This window comes from Glycine soja, chromosome 20, assembly GCF_004193775.1.
Source record: "Glycine soja cultivar W05 chromosome 20, ASM419377v2, whole genome shotgun sequence".
Lineage (NCBI taxonomy): Eukaryota > Viridiplantae > Streptophyta > Magnoliopsida > Fabales > Fabaceae > Glycine > Glycine soja.
In genome coordinates this window covers 45,139,632-45,166,942 of record NC_041021.1, presented here as the reverse complement: position 1 = coordinate 45,166,942, position 27,311 = coordinate 45,139,632, and the positions used below count along the sequence as shown (strand labels likewise).

Genomic DNA, 27,311 nt, shown 5'->3' with positions numbered 1-27,311 from the left:
AGAGAAAATATAAGTGTACTAAAACTTTTATTAACTATCCAATAATCAATATTTCCTATATATTGCAAAGGGTTTGTATCTTAGACCAAGACACCAACCATGTCTAGCCAAACTAAATTGTTAAAAATATTTTGTTAACTTCTATTATCAAATATCTTGCGACTAAATTGCCCTCACATAGACTACCTGTAACACTGTCAGGGAGAAACCTATGCTGTACCCTCCGGTAACTTGAGATGCTTCAGAATCAGGGCTCCAGTTTACATCTACTGGCAATGATTTTGGCGTGTTTAAGTCAGCATGCTGACTTGCTTTTGCTTCCAAAAGCTCCCCAACAATGACATGATTCTCTAAAGAGTGACACAAGATGACAAAATTACTTTAAAGAATAATGATTAACCCAGAAAGGAGAATGCATAGAATTGTCGTCTCACCAAATATTCGAACAACAGCATCCAAAATTGAATCAAGAAGCTCCTTAGCAGCAACCTGTGCTTTCCCACCAGGAGCCATAAGAGGCGATACAGGACTCACAGCCAACAGAGTTCCAGCAATAGATATTCCATTCTTATGCTTCTGTTTTGGCAACTGATAACTTTCTAGTTGACCTTTTATGAAGTGCAGATTACCTGTTCCAGTCCGGGAACCCTGACCAATGGACCTTGATGAATTCAAAAGCTCTGCATGAGCTTTAATCTTGGATGTAATTATCTCGTGAAGTGTTGGCCGCAATCTTTGGCTGGTATACAATAAAACCAGCAAAACTTATACACCAACATAAGCAAATATGGAAAAAAGGATAATAATAAAATAAGGTGAGACATACACAGTCCACACACACACACACCCAAAGACATAATAATAATAGGGAAGTAATAACAGAAGAAGAAAATTACAATTCAAATATCCTTATTCATTTTAGCAGCATGTTATCACAACAATATTTGGATCACCAATAATTAGTCAATACAAAATCCTTTCCTTGTTCAGGTTGACTCGTTTTAGGAAGCATATATAATCAGAACTTCCACATTTATATTGAGGCACTTAAGACTAGAGCTCCAAATGTGTCAAACAAGAGAGTATGACTATTTTTGGTATCTGAATTGAAGATTGATCAGCCAAGTAGAAGAGAGGATTGATATGTCCAGTAACACCCAGACACATCAAAACCACTGTGCAATGCACTGTAAAGATGCAATGAAAAAATTTGACTATGACATGCTTTGAGTACAGTTCTTTAGCACCAATAAGATGATTTGCATTTTAATTTCAAGTTTGTCCAAAAACAAACCACTAGAAGTCTAGAACACATACACAGAAAGAAAAGAAACCCAAACAAGTAACAATTAGGATTGCACCAAACTTTCTTTCCATACATTTGCAGACTATTGCACAATATCTAACATGTATCTTCCTTCAGTGATAGCATTCTTAGACTATTAAACACTAGCACAAGATATCACCATTATGTTGATCATAATATAATATAGTTTTTCATAAAAAGCAAAGAATAATATCAGAATTTTAGATACACTGCTATTTAAGAGAATATAGAAGACCAACAGCTACAAAATTCACATCATTTCTTTGAATTGGGAGGGTACCAGCATCTATAAAGTATTGTTTGCACGAAACAGTATGTCCTTGTTTAGGATAAAAGGAAAAATGATATTACAATGATAAAAGGCTTAGAAAAAAACAAATAATGGTTAATTGTTTTAAATAGGATAAATGGAAAATAAATTTGCAGAAATGGTGTTGATGATTGAACATATATAAAATATAAACTCAGATGGAGAGCAGAGATGATGATAGCAACAGAAGTGTGCAAGTTAGTTTGAAAAGGAGCTTAATTTAAAAAAGCATTTCCAAAATCTTCAAAACTGCAATTATGAAATGCAGTTAGAAAAATAATACAAATGCAGGGGATGTGCAAAATAAGAAAATATTGATGCTTATGCTAGAAAAACCTGTGAATAAAATTACAATAAGAGTGGCTTTCAATAAAATAAAATATTATGAAGATAACAAACCATATAATAGCTCCAGCAGCTGCAACTTTGCCAAGCATGCAAAGGCACTCAACCATGGTCTGGAGATACTTCACATGAAGCGGAGCATCACTTTTTCTAATTGTTTCCTATGCACAAGAATCTCAGAACATCAGTTCAAAAGAGTAGAAGTCACCATAATTCAAGAAGCATTGTGAATCTAATACAATTAAGTGGCTCATACAAGAAATTCATCAGGTGTCGAATTTGAGAGCCATGTTGGCATTTGACGAAGAGCATTGTTAGAATCCTTTGGTATATCATTACCATTGATTCTCGCTGTTGCCATATTCCCATCTAAGGTAGCTTCCTCATTTGAATCTGCCTCATCATGGCCATCAAAAGAACTGAAATACACATTTGATGGTATTTAATATATGTATACAAGTATATTCAGCAACCAGAATCGCAAAACGCACACTAACACAAACATACATTATGGGAAAAAATTGGGAGATTATCTCTAAATTAATATTAAATGCTATATTTAATATAAGTAAACAAGGCTCAACTTAAAGTACACATTGGGAAAACAGACAGTTACATCAACCTCAGAAAGTAGTGAGACAGAGGAAAAAAAGTAATCACATACCAAAACACACTCAAAGATTAAAAAAAAAAGGTATGAAGCTTCAATAGGAAATCAGTAACACGATTTATGTAGTACAAAACAAGTAGAAAAATGGTAAAAATACTGATAAATTCAAGTAACCAGTATTACCCTCCATCCATAGATGCTGGCCTATATGATCCATCAATCTGGAGACTATTCTGATTGTCACCTTTGAGCGATCTTGTTCTCCGAGACAGAGGTTGTGAATTATGTGCAGCAAGTGCAACAGCAGTGGTAGTTGGTAATTCGTCATCATTCTCTAACAAAGTTGAGCCAGCAGCACTGTACAAATAACAGTTCAAATACATTTAACTTCAGAAAATAAATTAATCGCAGAACTTAAAACTCAAGAATACATATATTTTAAACTACTTGGTCAGATTAAAAATTTGTTGAACTTGTACGCTCCTGGAACATTCTCCATGACATCCAAATGTTTCCACACAAAAACATATGCAAACAAAATATAAGAGGAAGTAACTAAAGAGAAAATAGAGCTTCAGAGCTTGCAAGAAACCACATGACAAAAAATATGCAGCAAATATGAGCTACAGCTTACAGCATAAAAAGCATTTCAGAAGAGTATAATCCAGTATCTCACAGCATGATGATTAAGGTTAGACCTCAAGGGAAAAACAAATACCTATATTCACCCTTATTGTATAAATGGGCATGCAAATCCTCCAAAATCTTATAAAAGAGGACTCCACGTAACTTCGTCAACTCAGAACGGACATCTTGAAGCGCCCCAACCTGGGCCACATATAAAAAATAATTATGACATACAAAAAGCTGATGGAAATGTTCATAAAGACAACTAAATAAGTGGAAAAATATGAAGTATGAACAATGAGAGAAAACAAAGAAAAAGTAATCAAACAACAAAACTCTAGACAAGAGATGTAGAATAGTCACATTCAGTGCAAGTTCAATGCAAACTAAACAAACGAATTCTTTAAGCCTTCCCTTTGCCCTTTGGCAGATTCTTTGAGGATAGGCCTGAATAGAATATTTCCTTGTATGGACAGAACTAAATACTATAATTAGGAGATTAGGCCAGCTGTATGGTTTTGTATTTATTGTGCAGGAATCATTAACACTTAATTTTAGGAATTATTGGAGTATGTAAATACATAACTGTGAAAATAGTTTTGTTTCATGATTGTACGGGTTGTTAGCTCTTGCTAACAGCACCCATCTAGTATTAATCAGCAGTATAAAAATTGTAAGGGCTGTTAGTTTTTCACTAACAGCACCCAGGTAGTTACATTTTGTTAGAAGTTAGTTAGGATTAGTTAGAGTTAGTTATGGTTAGTTTCTCAGTTCAGAAGTCTTTAAATACCTCAGTTGCAACTAACTAAATTAACTTTTCAGATCAATAATATCAGTTATATCCTTTTTCGATTTCTCTCTCTCAATTTATCGAAAATGGTATCTAGAGCCATTTTTTCGTAAGCATAGTTCTTCTGCGAGGTTCTCTACTATGCGTTCATGGCTTCCACTCCTTCCAATTCTGTTTCTCAATCTTTTCCCAACTCAATTGCAGAGAAACTTGATGATTCCAATTATCTGCATTGGCGTCAACACGTTGAGCTAGTGATCAAATCGCACAAGCTGCAGCGATTTGTTGTTAATCTTGTCGTTCCACCGCGTTACCTCACCGAGGACGATCACATCGCTGATCGAGTCAACCCTGAGTATGAAACCTGGGAGGTTCAAGACCAAATGCTTCTTGTTTGGCTACAATCTACACTTTCGAAGTCCGTGCTGTCAAGAGTTCTTGGTTCCAATTATTCGTATCAAGTTTGGGACAAAATCCATGAATACTTTAGCCTTCACATCAAATCTCGTGCGCGGCAACTTCGTTCTACCATGCACGCGGTCAGTCTTGATGGAAAATCGATTAAGGAATACTTGTGCAAAATCAAAGCTACGTTGATGAATTAGCTGGTGTGGGCGTTCCTGTTCATCACGAGGAGTATGTTGATGCGCTCCTCGAAGAGTTACCATCTGATTACGTGCCAATCATCTCTATTATCGAGGGTAAGAAACGTACTCCATCCATTCTCGAAATTGAAGTTCTTCTTTATGGTCATGAAACTCACCTTACACGCTACATTTGAGATGCTCAGACGATCAATTCTGCGTCGCTAAACTACACTCAAGGTTACTTGCATCCAAACACCTACAAAAATGGTGATTATCGAGACTCGTATGGCCGCAGCAGTGGTCGTGGTACCTTTTCTGATCGAGGTACTGGACGCGGTGGTGGTGGTTCCGGCAGAGGCCGCAGTGGTGGCCGGTTTGCTAACTTCCAATGCTAAATTTGTGTTAAATATGGGCACACTGCTAATGTTTGTCATTTCAGGATTGATGTTAGCTTTCAACCACAAGAGTCTCTAACTTTTTTTGATCCTACTACGATGCAGCCTATTCCTTATTCTACTGGTCCACCTAGAACCTCCAACACTTGGGTTAATCCCAATTCTAAGTCAACAGATTCGGGTCACAGTCAACCTAGTACCATGCTCACGAACTCGACCTCTCATGGAACTGGTCCAACTGGCTCTACTTGAATACCTGACTCTGGAGCCAATTTTCATGTTACTGGTGATTCTCAAAATATTAAGCAGTTCACTCATTTTGATGGCCCAAATCAGATCTTCATGGGCAATGGTGAAGGTTTAAGTATCTATAAAACTGGTTCCTCAACCTTTATTTCTCCTAATGACACTGGTATAACCTTTAAACTTTGCAAATTGTTACATGTTCCTTCTATTTTGAAAATTTTGTTAAGTGTGAGTCAGTTTGTCAAAGATAACTCTATGTTTTTTGAATTTCATCCTCATGTTTGTCTTGTCAAATCTCAAGAGACAGAAAAGGTCCTCCTTCAAGGAGTTGTGGGTGTTAATGGCCTTTATTCATTTCACAATCTTCAACTTCAAGGCAATCCTTCCCTGTTGATGTCTACTTCTGTCCCTATTACAAATGCTGGCCTCCCTTATTCAACTGCTAATGTCAATAATAGCTCTAACAGGCTCAAAATCTATTGTTTCTTCTTCCAATGTTGCTAATCTTTGGCATGCTAGGTTAAGGCATCCAAATGATCATGTTATGAAAATTGTTCTTAATCATTGTAACATTTCCCATTTGAATAAAAGCTTCACAGAATTTTGTTCCTCTTGTTGTATGGGTAAAGCTCATAGATTACCTTCTCACAATTCTACTCCTGTATATTCACCTTTAGAACTTATTTTCACTGACTTGTGGGGACCTTCACATGTTCCCTCATATTGGTTATACATATTATGTTTCCTTCATTGATGCTTTCTCTAGGTACACATGGATTTTTCCTATAAAGTCCAAGGGTGAAACCATCTCTGTTTTCCAAAATTTCAAGTCAATGGTTGAGTTACAGCTTAATACTAAGATCAAGAGTATTCAGTCAAACTGCGGAGGTGAATACAGACCCTTCTCTAATCTCCTAGCTTCCTTTGGTATCTCTCATAGACTAATCTGTCCTCACACTCATCATCAAAATGGTGTGGTTGAGAGAAACCACAGACACATAGTTGATTTGGGTTTAACTTTGCTGCATCATGCTTCTTTACCACTACAGTTTTGGGATTATGCCTTTACAACAACTATTTACCTAATTAACAGGCTACCTACTACTACTTTTAAATTTGTTGTTCCTTTTGTCACCTTGTTCAATAAAGAGCCTGATTATCACTTTCTTAAAACCTTTGGGTGTGCCTGTTTTCCTTTACTAGACCCTTTGTATTTTATAGAGTAACTGCACTCCTAATCAAACTATCAGAGAACATTCTCTTGACACCCTTCCATATGTTAGTTAGAGAAAAGGATTATTATCATCATCTCTCTAGTGCTTTGCTCACAGTCATGTTCATTTTAAGGGAATATTCATTTCTAATATGCAGAGAACCATCACAGCTTTGTTGTATACTTGTAACTTTTAAGGCCTCTTATTTAATAAATTTGCTGTTTTCACTAATAACTACAAAATATTCCACCTTTTCTTCATCATTTCTTGTACAAATATTTGAAAACAAGATGACATTTTTGTAATGAACAATAAATTAAAAAAAAAATCTCAAACCAAATAGGCCTTAAGCCTGTCTGGCTCATTGTTTGTTTTTGGCTTTAAGATAAGTATATTCCCTTTACTTTGAGGGGAAAAAAAAAACTTCTTTTACGAAAACACATAAATAAAAGAAACAAAAATTAGAACTATAGAAGCCCTCTAAGCAAAGCATGCTGAAAATAGGATAATGATAGTAAGTTAAATCTTACAGTTTGGAGACCTCGCTCAAGCATCAGTATTGATTGCACATGCAATTGAACCGCAGCATAAAATTGTTTCTCAGCAATGAGTTTCTCGATGCGAGCCGGAACCTGCATCTTAGACCTTCAGAATCAAAACCCTCTATGAAACTGATTATTTTAGAGAGTAATTGAAAAGAAAGCATGTGCTAAATTTTTTTCAAACAAAAAACTTAGACAGAAATCTCATTGTGCATACAAAATGTATACAAGCACACAGATAATTTGCTCTCATCAGATATTTTTCAAAAGATATTATGGGTGCTCTTCAGTGCTTGAGCATTTAGGTCAAGTAGTTATTTGATACAGTATTAGAACACCGTTGACCAAATGTCTATAGTCGTTTGTCATCACCAGTCTAATAATTAGAATTTAAATGCATAATAGTACAAAGTTTTAGTAACATAAGTTTTAGCCTCTACTTTATCTCCAATTCTCCATTCCAAGCCCAATGGGCTTTCACATAAGTTGTTATGTTCAAAGCAAGCAATTCATGTTCTCTGACTTAAGGAACTAAGTTTTAAGGTCAAGTAGTTCTTTGACAATTGAAAATCACTGCAGGTTTCAGATTATAAAAAACAGTTTATATAATTACTTATTCTTTAGCAGTTAAAGGAACATTTTATATAAATACCAAAACTGCAAATGCAATCATGCAAATGCACTTATCTGTTTACTTCATACCACAAACTGCGTAAGTAGCTCAAAGGAACTCCAACTCAGGGCATAGAAAATCAGAGCAAGCAAGCATAAGTTTAAACCTTGGAAATGAGATTGCCTTATTCACATTAACTGACCAAAATCACACATGTGGATCAGAAATGTCTAAAATTAAGGGTGGACCTTAGCAATGTCTTCAATTTGATCCAATAAGGATATTATATGCCGCAGTGTGACTGACCGATACCATAGTTGATGCAATTGCTTATTGCGGGCACTAAGGCGCCTCTTGGCCTCTCCCAAATCTACTTTTAAGACAGATATACTTTCAGTGGATTCACTGAAGAGCTTCAAGATCTGGAGATAAACAAAATATTAATTAAACAGAAATTAATGATGTGCTAGTAGTCATAATTCAGCTACAGTTAAAGAAGATGAAAGGTGGAAGAAGCCGAAGAAATCCAGTTATCATTGAAACTGTTTCAAGTCGTCATACAGAAAATTTAGGAACCACTAACAGTTTCAATTAGTTATTAAAATGTAAAATAATATGTCTTTCATTCTATTTACATCTAATAATTCCTTCTCGACTTTAATTTCTTAAAATACAAGAAATCCAAGTTAAGATTGTTTCTCATATTTCAACCTTGCATTCCAGATCCTATAAAAGAAAGTGTCTTAAGATTGTAATTTTATAGAGAAACAATAAAAAAAAAAAAAAAAACTAGATTAAATGGTCATAAACAAGACAGGAAAGAGAAAATGTAATGGTATATAATACATTTAAAAAACAACAGTAAACATGAGCAGTGGAATTAAAAACAACAAATGTATGACCCGCAAATGCTTGAAATGAAGCCAAGTACAAAAAATGTTATTATTATAATTAAGAAAATAATTTGCTATTTTCCTTGTCTTATAACTAAAAATTATCAGAAAGAAAGATGCTGACAATTTTTTAAATTTTTAAAATTGTTAGCCAATGATATAAACTTGACATTTGGAGGAAAACTATCAACTGTCGCTGGATACATGAATACACATAATCAAACACCCAGAATTTTCAATGGAAAATGATCACAGAAAATGAAGTTTAGAGAAACCTGGGAATAGTTTTGGATAGCTCTGTTGAAGCCACTATGGTAGGAATGTACTACTTCATCCACAACCTCCTCAATAATATCACTTTGCTCCTTCAAAAATTGGGCGGCAGCATCACGATCTTTTGATGTCAAAATGTGAACAACATGAGGTAGTGAATCAAAACGAGCAGCAACCCAACTCTCATCTATTCTAGAGAGGTCTTCTCTCAAATACTGCATTCAAAAAAAATGGAGCATGGAGACTCAGATTACCATGAATGAGGATACAGTGTATGCATGACTTAGTGCAGAAGAAATATCATAAGTCCATAATGACAACAGCTTCAAAGCAAATAATTTAGACTTCTAATTTATAGGTTTACAGTCAAGACATCTCAAGTATGAATAACAATAAATCATTCAAAGAATTCTTAAAACACGACACACTGTTAATATATGCACCAATACATGGTTAGAACATTTTAAATAGAAAGATCGCACATTCAAATTGTAATCATAAATTGATGTTATCCTGATGTATCCATTATCCAGTATATATTTAGGGTAAATGCTTGATTAGTATCATTGTTTCGGACTAAAATATGTGGGTGAATACAAGTAAAATGAAAAATAAAGATAATAATTCCATAACAAAAAATTCTTGAAACCCAGCATTGAGGATCCAGGACTGCAATGTGTCTTACATTGATTGAAACCCAGCATCACACTATTCTTTTGCATCATATACCAGCTATGCATTACATGATGTCTCTTATAATTTAGGGCCTAAGTCAACCCCACAAAACTGACTTGTGACTTGTAAGGTAAGGGTTGCCCAAGCTTTATAAGCCCTACTTAGGCCTTATTCCTGGTCAATGTGGGATCTCAACCTCCTAAGAGCCAAGCTCCCAACAGCTACATACTACGACACTTCATTCATCCTTACTGATCAAACCCTTCATAAGTAGACTTTTTCGAGAGACTGGAAACAAAATCTGATATGCCGCAATTAAGGTGGGCTAGGGGTGATCGCAATTAAGACAACTTTCCAACAATGTCCAAGGGAGTATTTGTGTTGATTGCAAAAATTATCATCTTCTAAAGTATTAGAACTTCACATGTAATGAAGTACATCATCAAGAAAATGTTCTATTACAACAAATCATAAAATGTGAAACAGCAAGAGTTGAAGGATTTTATGACACCATATGATTCACAAGACTCAAAGCCAACTAGCTAAAGAAAAATAGGATGCAGGTACTACAAGCTCAGTTATTAAAGGTTATCCAATCTCTCAAGAAAAAGTACATAGGTTTGAAATACCTCAGAAAGGTTGTTTGAAGCATGGAATGGGAAAAGGTGCATGTGCCTGATGGTTTTACTGCTCCATTGTTTTGGAGCTGTTTAAAGTTGGGATGTTAAAAGCATTGTTGTAGTGTTTTGTCAAAAGCCAGGATGAAATAGATTGAAAATACAACCTTATCATAGAAAATAAGGCAATTTTGTTCAACCTAAGCAAGTGAATTTTTCCCACTCAACTATTCTGGTCATCTATGAGCACCACACATCAGAAAAGATCTTAAAATTGAACCACTTGCAGAAAATCCCTCAGATTACCATGAATGAGTATACAGTGTATGCATGACTTAGTGCAGAAGAAATACCATAAGTCCAAAACAGCAAAAGCTTTAGAGCAAATGATTTAGACTTTTAACTTATAAGTTTACAGTCAAGACATCTTCAGTATGAATAACAATAAATCATTCAAAGAATGCTTAAAACACGACACACAGTTAGTATATGTACAGATACATATAGTTAGACCATTTTAAAAAGAATGATCACACATTCAAATTGTAATTGTAAATTGATGTTATCCTGATGCCATTGCCCAGTATATATCTAGGGTAAAATGCTTGATTTGTATCATTATTTCAGACTAAAATATGTGGGTGAATACAAGTAAAACGGAAAATAAAGATAATAATTCCATAAAAAAAGTACTTGAAACTAGTCTCTTTGAGGATCCAGGACTACAATGTGTTACACCAATTTAAACCCAGCATCACACTATTCTTTTGCATCATATACCAGCTACGCATTTCTCTTATAATTTAGGCTTAGTGTCTAAGTCAACCCCACAAAACCGACTTGCGACTTGTAAGGTGAGGATTGTCTAAGCTTTATAAGCCATGGTTAGGACTTATCTCTAGTCAATGTGGGATCTCAACCTCCTAAGAGCCAATGTCCCAACAGCTACACACTACGACACTTCACATCCTTACTGGTCAAACCCTTCATAAGTAGCCTTTTTCGAGAGACTGGTAACAAAATCTGATAGGCTTCAATTAAGGTGGGCTAGGAGTGATCGCAATTAAGGCAACTTTCCAACAATGCCCAAGGGAGTATTTGTGTTGATTGCAAACATTATCATCTTCTAAAGTATTAGAACTTCACATGTAATGAAGTACATCATCAAGAAAATGTTCTATTACAACAAGTCATAAAATGTGAAACAGCAAGAGTTGAAGGATTTTATGACACCATATGATTCACAAGACTCAAAGCCAACTAGCTAAAGAAAAATAGGATGCAGGTACAACAAGGCCACATATTAAAGGTTATCCAATCTCTCCAGAAAAAGTACATAGGTTTGAAATACCTCAGAAAGGTTGTTTGAAGCATGGAATGGGATATTAAAAGGTGCATGGGCCTGATGGTTTTACTGCTCCATTGGTTTGGAGCTGTTTAAAGTTGGGATATTAAAAGCATTGTTGTAGTGTTTTGTCAAAATCCAGGATGAAATAGATTGAAAATACAACCTTATCATAGAAAATAAAGCAATTTTGTTCAACCTAAGCAAGTGAGTTTTTACCACACAACTATTCTGGTCATCTATGAGCACCACACAGCAGTAAGCCCAAAAGATCTTAAAATTGAACCACTTGCAGAAGATACCTCAGCCAAGACGGCTGCTTATCTCATCATGAATACAAATCTCAAAAGGAACAAAGTAAAGCTTACAGCTTTTTCTGAAGGCAAAGGTAACTCATCAAAAATTCCCATATTGAGTCTTCAATGTCTCCACACACCATGAAAATATAGGATTCACTTGCGCCAGCAACCCGCAACTATAACTGCAATGATTGAATATACAAGTTAAAAAAGAATAAAAAAACTCAAATTCTTTTGACATAAAAGTCAAGTACTATCTACTAATAAAAAAAACACAATTGCACTCAAATAATAAGAATTCTCTTGACTTTAACTGGAAATGAATAATGGGAATTCTTAAGCAAAATTACACAACATTAAAAAACAAGAGTTCAACATGTGCGCGGTGAAACTGCACCGAGCACACACTGAATCTCAATTTCGAGCTTATTTCTCGTTGTCCATTACTGCATAGATATTAACTGAAACACCAAAAACACGATTCAACTACTACGAACAGAAGCAGATCCCTGATTTCCTGTCACGCGCACACTACAGTTGAGCTCTTTAGCAATTCACTTACACGAAACAGACATGCGGTGCAACAACACAGAAGCATTCGAAATTCAGAGTGAAAAACTATGGGGGAAAAAAGCGCTAGTAACAATTCGGAATACGCATTCAAAATGGGAAGATCTCGAGAAAATTGAGCTCGAAATTGAGATTATTCAGTTTGTGCGCAGTGAATCGAAGGTTTCGCGAATCGAACCTGGAGCTGGAGGTGTGGGAGGAACAAATCGAAGGCGATGAATTTCAGAAGGCGACTAATCCAGAGCGTTCAAGACGATGCACGGCACAGAAGGTGGAGACAGCGCGTGAGGAACAGTCGAACAGAAACACAGGCTTCAGGAATGAAGGTAACATTTTCGTTTTTATATTTTTTTTATTACAGAAAATGTTTTTTTTTCTTTTTGTTATTTATTTTTTACAACTTTTTTTGAGTTTTTGTTATTTTTTAATTTAATTAATTATGTACATATGAATGGAAAAAAAATATTCAAAAACTTTATGTGGAGTTTTAAGTTTTATCTTTGTAGTCTGAAAACTAGCTAATAAACTAGTTTAAAGTTTATAAGCTAATTTACAATTTATTCAGAAAAAATGCTAATTTACAATTTACAAATTAATTTATTAAATTGTAAATATTTTATAAAATTGATTTTTAAAATAATCAATAAAATGAAATGACATGAAAATATATTTTTTATAAGAAAATAATTTGTTTAATTGGCAGAAATACATTTTAGATAATTATAGTTTTGATATTTCGTTAATTAATAAATTTTAAATATATATTTTTTAATAAAAAAATCAAATTTATCAAAGTGATTCAAAAGAATAATGTAAAAACAGTTAAGAAAAAAGACGATAAAAATGACGTATATTAATAATAAAGATAAAAGGCAAGAAAATAAATTATAAATCAACTGAAATAACTAATAGCTTGTAAATTATAAATTAATAAAATGTATTTATTTATCAAATAATTTAATTTGATCAAATAAACACATATAAGATAGATACAAACCAATTTTTTTTAAAAAAAAAACTGTTTGAAATGTCAAACATGTCCTAAAGGCTAAAGAAAGAAAAAGAAAAACCAACACTTTGACATTAGACAAAATATCAATGAGAGCTTATTTTTGGCTGAACTAGAGAGATAATCATAAGAAAAAATGAATGTGAATATATTTTTTATTGTGATGAATTTAAAAAAAAATGCTTAAATTATATATATATATATATATATATATATATATATATATATATATATATATTATAATACATTATTTGTTGTTATCAAATGCATGATCAATTGACATGAAACTCATAGTAAATATTCCACCGGACACAAGCAAGAAATGATCTCCCAAGGGTTCTAATCCCATAATGTTGAATTTTATTTGGTATTTGAGGTAAATCTGGATAAATTTGTTATCCAATTACAATGCTATGCACTTGAATTTTGTGTTAAATTGTTAATCATTAAATTTGTTTTATGTATATTTAAATGTCATCCGATTACAATGTTATGCACTTTAATTTTGTGTTAAATTTTTAATCATTAAAATTGTTTTATGTATATTTAATTTATACTACTAAATGATAATTAGAAAAAATTACTCTATCTTTGTACACATTAGTCAATAAGATATAGTACGTTTTCTTTTTAGATTACATTTTTTTATGAGTTAAATAAGATTATTATAAATAATAAAATTATTTTTTCACATTTCATATAATTGCATATTCTTGGACCTAAAATTTGTTATTAAACTAAAATAACTCTTTCACATTAATTAATAAAATTATTTTTTCACATTTAACATAATTACATATTCTCAACCTAAAATTTGTTATTAAACTAAAATAACTCTTTCACATTAATTAATAATGTAGTCAAAGACTCGAGATACAATATCTGTTATTTAAATGAAATCTTTTTCCCTTGTTAATTTTTCCAATCCTGTAGGGTACATGGATGTTTTTTCGATAGAAGCTGGCTGCATGCATGTTAAGTGTTAACCATTATTGTCCATAGGTTAAAATATGGTATTTTGTTATTTTAATTTATTATTTAGATTTATTTTAATCCTTTAATTTTTTTAATTCAATTTGATTTTTTAATTTTTTTAAATCGATTTAATTTAATTATTTAGTTTAAATAATAATAAATCATTCTATGACCGTTCAAAATTATCACTAAGTGTTTTTAAATTGTTCAAAATGTATATTTAAAAAAATGAATTGATTTTAAAAATTAGAAAATCAAATTAGAAAAAACTAAATGATCAAAATGAATCAATTTTAAAAATTAAAGAACCAAATTAAACTAAAAAAAATTAAAAAAACTAAATTAAAGAACTAAGATACTAATTTAACCGTCGTCCATATTACAAAAGGTGTGGGAACTAGCTTGTTGGTTCGGTGAATATACCAATTCAATAATATTTTTAGATACCAAAGAACCTATATTTTAACACTTGGGTATGCTTGGTTTAGAAAGGAAAAAAGAAGTGAATTCTTTTTAAAATTATTTCACAGAAGAAAAAGTGAAATAAAAAAAGACAAGTTTTATTTTTTCTTATTTGATCAAGTATTAAGTAAAAATAATAATAAAGAAATAAAAATATGTTTATAAAATATCATAAATATTTTTAATATAAAAATAGAGTTAAATATATTTTTTTATAATTTAACATTTTTTCATTTTTATGGCTAGAAAAATACCTATAAATATCTCAAAATGTAGTGAGTACTATTCTAACTTACTTTCCAAAAAAGGATATTCAACACACTAACCACACAAAATGAAGAAAAATAAAACTAAGTATGCAAAAAGGAATACCTACCTGCAGATCACCATACCACCATATGTGCATTAATAGATGATGAAATCATTATAATTATATTTTTTAATATAATATATATATATATATATATATATATATATATATATATATATATAAACAGATACACGTAAGAAAATTAATCACACCAAAATGAATCTATGTTGGAGATGATAAATTGGTGGAGGTGAAAGCCATAGGTCATTTTAAATTATTATTGTGCACTGGCTTTTACTTGGATTTGAAAGACACTTTTGTTGTACCGTCATTTAGACAGAATTTGATTTCAGTTTCTTATTTGGACAAATTGGGTTATTTGTGTTCATTTGGAAATAATATATTCAGATTGTCTTTTAAGTCAGATATTGTTGGAACTAGGTCACTCTTGGTTAATGATAATCTATATTTACTTGATACTGTAGCTTTCTATGGTGAATCCTACGTGGTGTTACTAAGCGTAAAATTGATAATACAAACTCAGGATCATTATGACATAAGCGCTTAGGTCACATTTCTAAGAACAGAATTGAATGACTTGTGTCAAACGGAATCTTGGATTCCATTGATTTCACAAGCTTTGATGTTTGTGTTGAATGCATCAAAGGTAAACAAACCAAAAGCAAGAAATTAGGTGCATTTAGGGCTACAGACGTCTTGGAATTGATACATACGGACATTTGTGAGCCATTTCATACACCTTCATGGAATGGTCAACAATATTTTATATCATTCATGGACGATTACTCCAGATATGCATACTTGTTTCTTATACATGAAAAGTCACAATCTTTGGATGTATTCAAAATATTTAAAGTTGAAGTTGAAAATCAACTCAACAAAAGAAGCAAGAGTGTCAGATCTGACCGTGGTGGTGAATACTATGACAGATATGACGGTTCAAGTGAATAACGTCCAGGGCCTTTTGCCAGGTACCTAAAGGAATGTGAAATCGTCTCATGGTACACCATGTCACGGTCACCTAGCATGAATGGTGTGGCTGAAAGATAAAATAGAACTCTTAAGGATATGGTAAGAAACATAATTTGTCATTCTAACTTACTTACGAGAGTCACTCTAGTGAGAGGCACTAAAGACGCTTACATTCTAAATAGAGTGACAACCAAGGCAACTACCAAAACACCTTATGAGCTTTAGGTTGGGTGAAAGCCTAATCTAAAACATGACATGCAACAGTCATCATCCAATAAGAACGTGACACGTGACAATCAACATTGCTTTGTAACAGTCAATGTCCAATTCTGGATTTGGGGACCAAGATTGCGTGATTGGATAAAATAGGAGGACAAAATTCGTCAATAATTTTAAAGGGGGACCAAAATCGAAATTGAAGATAAATTGAGGGACCAAAAATGTAATTTTACCAAAAAAATTAACATGTGAAATATGACTATCTTTCTCTCTCTTTCACTCCCATTCAGTCACTCTCACACAAACATTATCTATGATATATATAAAGTGTTGCAACATCTTGACACCACTTGGGAAATAAGATGATCAAAATTAAGACTAATTAAAATGAGCAGTTGAATAAGAAGAGTTTGATATGCATGGCAGCTCCATCTTAGCATATTGGCAGAGGAGGCCACTCCACTCCTTTAGACAGACAACTAAAAAAGTGGATAACAAGAGCTTCAATATGTCCATTTAGGGAACATTTCCGACAGCTTTATTTATGAATAAATCCACAAGAATCACAAAAAGAAAATTCTCAAGATGAATCACCAAATTGAAGGAGTTGAACACCGACACAAAGAAGCAATTCTATTTCTCTTTGATGTGGAAAATATTGCTTATTAATTCAGCATTGTGACCACTAACACAAAGAAGCAATTCTATTTCTCTTTGCCACATTGCTTTCTTTTCCCAAGTCAAATATTTAAATGTCCATAATTTCTCCAATACAATGGCAACATGTCAATGAAATATCAAAATTTAAACTATAACAGAATATTTGAAGCATTTCCTAAGCAAAAAAAGTTAAGCTTCTTAAACACAGATTGAGTTCATAATAATGTGTTAGTGTTTCAAAGAAACCATACTCGGATTAGAAATAGCATACGAGATGGCCTAAGTACAGAAAAAGTAAATAAGCTCAGAAACATGAAGAACAATAGCAACAGCAGTGCTAATTGCTCCTTTGCTTTGCTACATGTTTCTAACCCAAACAGAAAACTGCAGCCATAACAAAAAATCCCTTCTTCCCTCACCCACATATGAATAAGAAAGGAACTGAACATAACAAAACTAAACTAATAATGTTTGTCTAGAACTAATCTATCAATAGTCAAGTCAAGCGACAGCATATATTGGATCAACCAAACTGCACTTTTTAGTTATAACTAATCAAATGTGTATAATCCCAAGAATTACTTCTGAATGAATTTAATTTTTTCAATAATTTAAGAAAAAATATTTAAGAACTATAGCATTTCACAATTTATTGGTAACCCACTATAATTTTCTATTAACCAATAATTTTGGACTATTACGGTTTAAAGTGAATAGTTTGAAGACTAGATGTCTGTAGTACTCTTTCTATCACTGTATTAACACGGAAATGAAATGATTTCGATAAAATTATTAGATTTTTTCAATATAGAATACTGATGTCGATAAAATGGCTTGAATCCTATTTACTTACGGCAATAAATTGAAAAACGGGTTAATTTAACCCTCCCTACGATGATTCTGTGCTGCATATATACGTACGAATGCAAGAAGCTACTTTCTGTTCAATAACAAAAAAAATTGTAACCTTTGTGTGATAAATCTAATTAAACTATAGAAAGAGAAAGATTAGAGAGGGAAAAATACCTCATTGGTGATCAGAGGTGGTGGAGGATACCGCATCGTTCTCTTGAGCTGCAATGGGAAGAATTTGGTTTTGGAACGGTTGAATAATGGCGGGAAGCCTAGGGTTTGGGATGTCAACAGGGAATTCCCCGAGGAGAACAGGGAATTCCATGCCATTGATTTTCAAGTGAAGGTTCGTATGCATGTTTGCTGCCATAGTTTTGAAGCTTGGAATTCGAATTTCGGAGGGAGACAGAGACAGAGTGAGAGTGGTTTTCTTTCGACGCATTTTCGAGTAGTTCGTTAATGTTTCGACGGATTTCTAACTTGTAAAATAAATAATATTAAAACTATTATATACTACCTAAGATGGATGGAGTCATCGAGCGTGAAGATATGGTTCACCCGTGAGGCTTTTAGTTTCCATCGAGTGTTTTTGGACTTCTTCTGTTTATGTTGGGAATTTAGGGTCCCTGGTTTTGGATTTCTGTTTACGTTGCGGTACGAAGAAGATGCAGACGATTCAAACAGAGAGACAAAAGTGCTTTTGACTGGATTATTAGATTAATAATGTTTAATTAATTTATTATATTATATTTAAATTAACTCATTTAGGAGGGGTGCAGTTTTGTTATTGCTGTATTTTTGTTCTCAGGGCTACTTTTGTTGTAGTTCTAGTGATAGGTTTGTCATTTGTGCACCTTGGCGTTATTAAAATATGTTTTATACTAACTTGCATATTCTTTTATTTTTAATGAATCCATGACAAACGTTTCATTGTTTTCAAATACCTCAGGTAAAAGAGATTCTTATTGAGGAGTCCAATGTGCAGCTTGTCAATATTCCAGTCACTGTTTGTGCTGATATTCATGGTCAATTCCATGATCTATATGAAACTTTTCTAGACTGGGGGTCATGTGCCTGACACTTTTTTTCTATTAACTTTGACGATTTAATATCTGTTTTGGAGTCTTATATTTTCCTAAATGCATGGCAGGGAGACTTTGTTGATCTAGGTTACAATAGTCTTGAAGTTTTCACCATCCTTTTACTTCTAAAAGCTAGCTATATATGTTCTTTTATTACTTGCTTGCATCTGTCTTGACTCTTGACTTCTTGTTGTCTTTACATGTATTGTTAATAAGATTATCACTTGAATTTGTCCTAGCTTTGGAGACATTTAAGAAGAGTTTTAAGATAAATTTGGTTTATTCCCCATGGTATCAAAGTTTATAATTTTGATACATGGTCACTCAGAATACTTTACACTTGGTCGATTAGAAATTATATTGATATGACTTTTAAAATAATTATTATAATAATCATGAATCTTGCCGGCATAAAAAAACATTTACACGGTAAATCAGTAAATGTATTCTACTAAGCTTCTAAAATCAAAATGCTTATGATACTTCCGAACAGTCTTTGGTTGCTAGCATATTTGACTTTGGGAAGCTTACATCCATTTGCAGTGGTGCAATTTTATGAATGATCACATTAATCAATCATTCAGCATTAGTTTTAAATGGTTTTCTTCCATACAAACTACAAAGTTCATTTATTCTTCTCTTTTTGTACTCAACTTCAACGTAGGAGCAATAATTGTGGTCTTGATTTTTGGTTTTAGACCATTTGATCCCCTGGGGATGGGGTGCACAGTAGGAAGAAAAGAAGGGTAATAGTGGACTAGTGTCATGTAGGAAAGGAACGAAATATGTATGATTCATGTTGGGAATCTGAATTGTAACCAACCAGCGCACATGTTAAGTGGCATAGGGAGTCTAGGCAGGGGGTCAGCTATCATTTCAATTTACAAAGGAGGTAATGAATAAGGGAGAGGCAGGCAAGTTGCAAGTAAGAGGTTTTGGAAGGAAGGAAGCAAACCCTTGAAGTGCTAGCAGTGTTTCTACATTTATTTTCTGTTTTCTCTTCTGTTTTGTGAGTGCCATTTAAGTATCTAATAAGATTTTTGAAATGGACATGCAATTCTTGATTTCTTCTCCTTGGAAGAAATAAAATTGATTTTGGAAACTTCCAAACCTGTGCAAATGTATTGTTTAAAGCTACCCTAAGTCCCAACACACCATCCAAAAAAGACTTGGCCTTGTGAAATTTGTCAAAAGCTCTTACGTAGACGGCCAAACATTAGCATATTAATTAGTTGGCTGTTCTCTAAACATTTCATCTACTGCTTAGCATGGCACCCAAAAACAGTGGTTGTAAACTTGTATATTTCATTGATCACTTTTGGAGCTCAAATGTGTTGCGACGAAAGTATTTTTCTACACTTGATCTGTTGCACTTTCATTTGCTGTATAGTTTTTGTCTTTTGTTGAGAAGCAACTATTGGTGTGTGATTCTTATGGTTATCTTTTTCTTTTAAAATTTATGTATCCTTTTATTTTTCTGTAATTTCACAGATACCCAGCTAATATTACACTTTTACGTGGAAATTACGAAAGTAGACAATTAATCCAGTCATCCAGGTACGCTTTGTGAATGGAACCATTACATGAATCATTCTAAACTTGCAGAATTTTATGTTTTTTTTTATTCGAACAGCTTATGCAACCATCATTGCAGAATTTCATTACATGAGTCTCCAATCCATGGTCCCCCAAAACCAGCCTCAGAAAGTACTGGTGGTATGCAGTCAAATCCTATTACTCTATGAAACGATGTGCTGCTGGAGTTGGTGCTTATTGTGAAGGTGAGTAAAGATGGCTATGTTCCTGCATCCAGAGACATGAAGTCACAAACCTCTACAAAAGTTGGAAGTAAAAGAGTCAGGCTGGAGTCAGCACCAAATTCTCAAAGCTAGAAATGGTGAAGAGATGAATGATGCTAATGTTAAATAAAATCATGTTGATCCTTCATGAGTTGGTACATGGAGATCTTTATGTGTGAAAAATTCTCTTCTACACTTTCAATAATTGTATAGGTCTATTTGATAACAGATAATGTCTTTTTGTTCTTAACAGGTTGTCAGGTTTTTAATTTGCTTAAGGCTTCTCTAGAATCTAAGATGCTCTTGACGAGTGTTTTCCTCAAGAACAATGATATCTTAGGAATTTAAATTGTTCTACATTTAATGATCATAAAAAGTAGTGTTGATTTTTTTCCCCCTTTGTCTGTTAATTAATGCCGTTGTGACATTTGCAATAAGAGTGTTTCTCTTTTACTTTGTTTCTTGAATTACTGTGTGACATTTTGGGTACAGTGTTGGTTTTCTATTACGTTCTGAATTGATATTATTGCTCTTGTTCTGTGTGGTTATGGTCTCTCCTTTATAGTGCAACCCTTTGAAACTGCATATGAAAACCCGTAGGTTTTGTACACTCTTCTCGTTGGTGAAGAAGATATCCTTTTACGATTTCAAAATATTCAGTTTATTTTTTTTCCTTGATACCCAATTAAATTTTCTGAGAGCAAGTATCTCGGTTAAATATATTTACTGAGTAACTATATAGTTAACCGGAATCAAATGATATTAATTGAAATTACATTTGTTAATGGGTTTAGGGTTTAAAGAATCCAATGACTTCCGTTTATTCTTTAATACTTGACCTTTCTATTTGGAAATTTTAATTTTTTTTCTTCAGAGTTTTGAATTTTGAAATTTATTTTTTTCTTCAGAGTATGAGGGGACTTATTTCTAATTTTGAAGAGTTTGGATGCTTCAATTTTAGAAGTGGTAAAATTTAATATAAACTTTTTATTTAACACAAAAGTTGTCTCAGATTACTTTTAACTTAATCAATGTTGGATTTAACTGTGAAATTAAATGTAATTGTTTACTTAAAATTGTGTTAATTAATATTTTGGCATGATTTTGGATGATTTAATGTGAACCTAAACACACTTGCAATGTGTTGGATTTTATGTCATGATCAATGGATTGCGAGTTACGTTGAATAAACATTAATAATTAGCTTTTACGTTTATATCTTTACTTGATGTCCGGTCCACTTGGTTATAGGATAAGATAAATAGATTGAAAAAATGCTTTTATTTCTTAGGCTTTTGGTCAATCATGATCAAAGTAACTATATTTTCATATCGATGGATTTGATTTTCAAACTTTAAAAAATATGTGAATTTAATTCTTCCTTTAAAATTTCATTATATTTTTTTAAGTTGAAAAGAATTAAATCCACATGTATTGTAAAGTTTAAAGATCAAATTCACCAATATGAAGTGTAGAAATCCTAATCACATTTGAACAAAATTGTAGAGTAAAAACACATGTGGTCATTACTCTTACAATATGAAGCATGATAAGTTCTTATCATGCTCTTATTATTTTCTTACTTTTACAAATATTACTACGATAACACATAATATTATTAATGAACTTATAAAGATGAATTCCAAGTATGGTTTGATCAGAGCGTGGACACGATTCCAGGCTTGGTAATATATCAATCGAACAAGCATGAGAATACTATATCTCCACTAGCAATTTTACAGCCTTAAATGTTGGCTTTTACTACGACAGAAAGTTCCAAGAATTACAAACTTTGCGGTGACAGACAATGGCAGAAACTTATTCCATTTATAATCCTTGCATAGCATCTTCAATAGGCAATTTACAGCATTTCCTATACAGACAAATGACAACCAAACATAATACAAAGTTCCTGCACAGTTTAACACATCACAGCATTTAAAACAAAAAAAGATGAATACACTATTTTAACGTGGCATGGTTTATAATACATAATTTTCAGACCATCTATGAGCTATATAGCGAAGCAACACTGGGACTATGAATTCTGCAGATTATCAACCCCTTCCATTCGCTGCAAGAGTTCCAATATGCTTCCAGCTTTTCTCTTAGCTCTATCAGTTCCATTTTCTGACAACTCCTGCAGTGCTGCTTCTGCACCATGTTCTTTTGCTAGTTTTAATTGCAGCGGATCTCCAGTGCATAGTGACCACAAGACAGCAGCAGCATTCTCTCGGTTGCGTGGAGAGCCGGTTCGTATAACCTCAACAAGAATAGGAATTGGCTCGGCCTGACCAATCGCTACCCGGCCTTCATGGTGGCTTGCAAGGATTGCCATAATAGCTAGTGCTTCATCTACCATTCCACCCCCAGCATCCTTCAGAAACTGTATCAGTGGGACTACTATACCAGCTTTTACAGCTCTTGCTTTATTTCCCTGATAAATAGATAGGTTAAAGATAGCAGTAGCAGCATCCTTCTTACCTCTGGGAGTACCTTCACAAAGTAACTTTATTAGAGCAGGGATAGCTCCAGCTGCACCTATTTGCACCTTATTCTCGTCTAGAACCGATAAACTGAAGAGAGTTGCAGCTGCATTTTCTCTAGCCTCCATGCTTCCATTTTTCAGTACATCTACAATATCCGGTATGGCTCCAGCATTTACTATAGTTCCTTTGTTACTCTCGTTGATGGAAAGATTGAGAAGTGCTGTAACAGCGTGCTCCTGAGTTCGAGGGTCTGAAGAAGACAACAAATCTACAAGAGGTGGTATTGCTCCTGCCTCAGCAATGCATACTCGGTTGTCTGCATTCCTCTTAGCCAACAGCCTGAGCTCACCAGCAGCTGCCCTTTGCTGTTCTATATCGTTACTCATTAGTTTATCCAATAAAGCACTAATAGCAGTTCGATCACAATCTGAAAGACTGCTGCCACCACATTTCTTTGTTCTACAGCTCCCTTGCTTCTTTGGTAGCTCAATGCCATTGCTTTCACACCACAAAGCAATCAAACTCTTCAAAACATAGTTAGGGGTAAGGGCTGTATGCACAAGTGTCTGCTGTGTCTTGGGGCAGGTTTTGTGACCAGCATCAAGCCATTTTTGAATGCAAGATCTTTCATATGTCTGCAAAAGAAAGCAGAAAGTTTATGAATAATCATAACTTATACGTTAGAACAGTCCCACGTACAAAGATAATCTCGGATTATACCTGACCAGTGGAGACTATTACAGGATCTTTCATTAGTTCAAGAGATATAGGACATCGAAAATCATCTGGGATCACGGGAGACCTGTGCTTAACTGACAATTTTTCACATTCACCAGTGCCAACTTCAGGATTTTCTGTGAGCACGCATTCCCTCAGTTTGCTGAGAAGGGATGTGATCATTTCAAAAGAGTCGCCTAGTTCTCCACCACTTGTGATCAACAATTCAGGTAATTCACTAGACTCTTTCCTTAGGTCATTTATTGTCCTTAGATGCAACTTCTCAGAAAGTCTCTTCAGTACAGCAGGATCAGGGTCCTTTTCTTTTTGCGCCACTGCCATATCTAGGTCTAGTTGTATATCAGCAAATTCTGTTTGAGCTTTGGCTCTTTTGAATTGAGCATGCACCAGTTCAATCTGAAGGATTAAAATAATTGTGAAAAATAACGTACTTAAGATGCCACCCATTCTCTTTGCCAAAAACATAAAGAAGTTTAAAAGCACAAAAATCAAATATGACTAGAAGAAATAATAGGGAAAAGGGAAAAGTTTGAATCATCATGGAATTCTATATAGCATTGCTGGTCTCCTTCCAATATAGTATGATAAAGGTTTACCTGTTCTCGAACTTCCTCTGATATCTCAAGTTTGCAGTAAGGAATTTCACTGAGCACAGCTTCAATTTTTTCAGTTACTTTTTGGAACTTATCTGCTGTATCATTCCTCCGCAAAGCCTGAGACACATAATTAATTTGACAAAAATTAACAGTCAGTATCAACTAACATGTTGGGTAACAAAACTGAACCAGAAAGCACAGAGCTTCTGTGGATGTTATAATCTGTTACTCTAATTGTAATGATATTTGTCCACAACGAAACATATATCAGCTAATGCACTGTACACACGGAAGAAACTTGCACAGCTAAGGCCTCGTTTCAAGAATACAGCATATTTTAGAATTTAAATTTTAAGCATCTGTGTGTGTGTGTGTGTGTGTGTGTGTGTGTGTGTGTGTGTGTGTGTGTGTGTGTGTGTGTGTGTGATTAGAGCATTGGCATCTACCATGAAAAGAGGTTTTTCCCTCTGCTGCACAGGACCATCAAAGCTTGTCTTTTTCTTTTCCTTTCTCAGTTTTTTGCTCTCTTCTCTCCTACAAATCAAGATCTTATTCTTCTCTACCATTCCAAAGTGTAGCCATTGTGTTTATACTGCCTATAAGGTCTCTTTCATACATTTCACAAGGCTCAAGGTTATCAAGATCTTAAATGTTTTCTTCAGTTCAATATTTCTCCTACTGTTGCGTATTATGACAAGTCTTGAATATTTGGTTATGTGTATTTGGACATTATTTGCTTTTGCCCTTGATGGTTAAGCATTGGTGATGTGATGTGAGCAGCTTCTGCTTTGGGTGGTTAAGCATTGATATTAACTTGTTTTTTTCTACCTTACATAGTGGTTAAACCTCTCTTTATCAATTGATGACATTGACGGCTTCTGCAATTATTATGGTTAAGCCTTGTTTGATTTACTTTTATTAAGTGGTTAAGGATTGAGTGTATCTTCTAGCTAGTGGTTAAGTTTCTCTTTCTTTTCTTCCTAAGTTGAGCGTATTGGTTAAGCCTTGTTTCATTTACTCCTACATTTGAGATTTCTATTTTGCCAATTTGATTACGATTTCTTCATTGTCATTTTATTATAGAAAATATTGTCTCCGCATCATCAAGACCTCATATGTTTGTTCCAAGGATAAACTTGACAACATCTCTACTAAGTCTTTACAAGGGCCCAACGAAGTGTTAAGATTGTAATACTATCCTAATTCTATTTCCCTGTTTCCTTGTTTTTCTATTTTATTTTAATTTTCTCAGAAAGAAAGCTTGGGCATATTATTTAGTTTCCTTAGATATTTTGATGCCACCTGAGTTAATTTTGGATTATAATCAAGCTATATAAGAAAACTACACATAAGTCATTGGTTGAGGACAAAATTGAGTTAATTCCCAAAATTCATTCCTGAGTTGATTTATTCCCTTTAGGCAAAACACCAAAACTACACAAAATTCAACCCTTGGGGAGCTTCACAAAAACCAAAAAGCCATACCTGATAAAGCTTACTCCCTTGGTTCGCATCCTTCAAAAGGGTCTTAGCTGAATCCAAAGCAACAAAGAGAGACTCAAAGCTTTGAAGCTGTTCATCGCTGAGGGACTCATCACCATCCTTCAATTCCTCAAAGAGAGGACTCAAAAGCTTCACCCTGCGAACCAAATTCCCATACACCCTCTTGCACAAGTTCTGACACTCTGGCAACCCAGAAATCTCCTTGATGCACTCAACCAAACGACCCATAACCACACCCTTCGAGCTCTCGCTCCCACCCATGTTGAGAAAAAAAGTCAAAGCTGCAAACTTGGACCACAGGATCGAAGGTGCCTCAAATTTGAAAGGTACCCAGATGAGGGATCACAATGGAGAATTGAAACCCTCCAAGAGCTGAAAGAGAGAAGCTTGTGTTTATTGGTGTTACTTGTTTAGGGAGAATTTGGGAAAGAGAAATGGAATTGGAAAATTGTGGAGGATGAAATGAAAGTAAAGGAATGGAATTGAAATTGGAAAGAATTGAAGAAAGAGTGTTTATTTAAGATTAAGACATGGAGAGGTTTTGCGTTTGACCATTTGAAAAGGTCTTTGCCTCGTTCGTAGGTAAGAGGTAAGACAGACACTATGATAGAACCAACGGTGTTCTCTTTCTCTCCTTTGATCAAATTGTGGTTTAGCAACATTTTTGTCTTTCTTTTTAGTTTTTACCCCCTGAAATTTAGTTTAAGTGGGGAAAGTTTTTTTTGTGTGTGATCAAAATTCGAGCGATAAAACCAACTTAGTTGGACAAAGACAATACTTGTGTGTATTAAAAAAAATTATTCAAAAAGGGTGTAGGTTACCGTGGTCAAGTAAATAAATTTGTATATGATGGTCAAATTTTTTTAGACAAAATAGATTTAAGAATATTGTTTGAACAGTTAGATTCTTTTCTTGGAACCTTGTGCAAGGGTTAAATGTTTTTTTTAATAGTCTTAAGGTTCTTTTAGTTGTTTGGCCCTTGGTTGTTATTATTTATTTAATTGTAAATTATTTACATAATTGTGTTTCATAAATTTTCCCTTTTATGATTTGTGGAGTATTGGTTGTCTATTAAGAGGTGGATGTAGTCACCAGCCGTCACAGCATTTTAGGTGGGAACCTAATTTTGGAGAGTCTTGGGTGTTTTGCTAATGGTGGGCAGTTACCCTTCACACATATGCTGCAACCTCCTCTTCTCTAATTTATGCATTTTCAACTGCCTTTATCTTTACACTGATCGACACCGACACAACACTCATACTATATTTTATATTTTGGATATTAAAGGTGTCCACGTGTTGGTGTCGATGTCGATGCTTCATAGGCCGTTACATTGGAGCTGCGAT

The 27,311-nt window shown here is 33.8% G+C and overlaps 2 protein-coding genes across 5 annotated transcripts in view; both read right to left on the bottom strand.

The window, feature by feature from the left end:
- LOC114403433 (exocyst complex component SEC8-like) overlaps nt 1-18,358 on the bottom strand; it is a 33,757-nt gene extending 15,399 nt beyond the window's left edge. For 3 of the 4 annotated variants that reach the window (XM_028366400.1, XM_028366403.1, XM_028366404.1), the window contains exons 1-11: nt 12,457-12,608; nt 11,778-11,890; nt 8,775-8,987; nt 7,855-8,028; nt 6,982-7,083; nt 3,311-3,420; nt 2,776-2,949; nt 2,239-2,401; nt 2,037-2,143; nt 435-739; nt 187-350 (exon numbers count right to left, since the gene is read on the bottom strand). In XM_028366400.1, coding sequence (XP_028222201.1) covers nt 187-350; nt 435-739; nt 2,037-2,143; nt 2,239-2,401; nt 2,776-2,949; nt 3,311-3,420; nt 6,982-7,083; nt 7,855-8,028; nt 8,775-8,987; nt 11,778-11,819 — 1,554 coding nt within the window. In that variant the 5' untranslated portion in view covers nt 11,820-11,890; nt 12,457-12,608. Of the gene's footprint in view, nt 1-186; nt 351-434; nt 740-2,036; nt 2,144-2,238; nt 2,402-2,775; nt 2,950-3,310; nt 3,421-6,981; nt 7,084-7,854; nt 8,029-8,774; nt 8,988-11,777; nt 11,891-12,456; nt 12,609-17,932 lie in introns of those variants that run through there. The other variant, XM_028366401.1, reaches the window with a different exon arrangement.
- A 4,015-nt stretch (nt 18,359-22,373) lies between these two features.
- Nucleotides 22,374-26,609, bottom strand: LOC114403108 (U-box domain-containing protein 14-like). Its single transcript, XM_028365851.1, has 4 exons — nt 25,948-26,609; nt 24,463-24,579; nt 23,849-24,262; nt 22,374-23,763 (listed from the first exon to the last, which is right to left on the bottom strand). The coding sequence occupies exons 1-4, from the start codon at nt 26,224-26,226 to the stop codon at nt 22,678-22,680; spliced, it is 1,896 nt and encodes a 631-aa protein (XP_028221652.1). The 5' UTR covers nt 26,227-26,609; the 3' UTR covers nt 22,374-22,677.
- Nucleotides 26,610-27,311: the final 702 nt, after the last annotated feature.

Coding starts and splice junctions, on each gene's coding strand:
- LOC114403108 (XM_028365851.1), bottom strand. CDS start 26,226: ATGGGTGGGAGCGAGAGCTCGAAGGGTGTGGTTATGGGTCGTTTGGTT. Junction 24,580..25,947: donor AAGGGAGTAAGCTTTATCAG/GTATGGCTTTTT, acceptor TATGTGTCTCAG/GCTTTGCGGAGGAATGATAC. Junction 24,263..24,462: donor CAGAGGAAGTTCGAGAACAG/GTAAACCTTTAT, acceptor TTAATCCTTCAG/ATTGAACTGGTGCATGCTCA.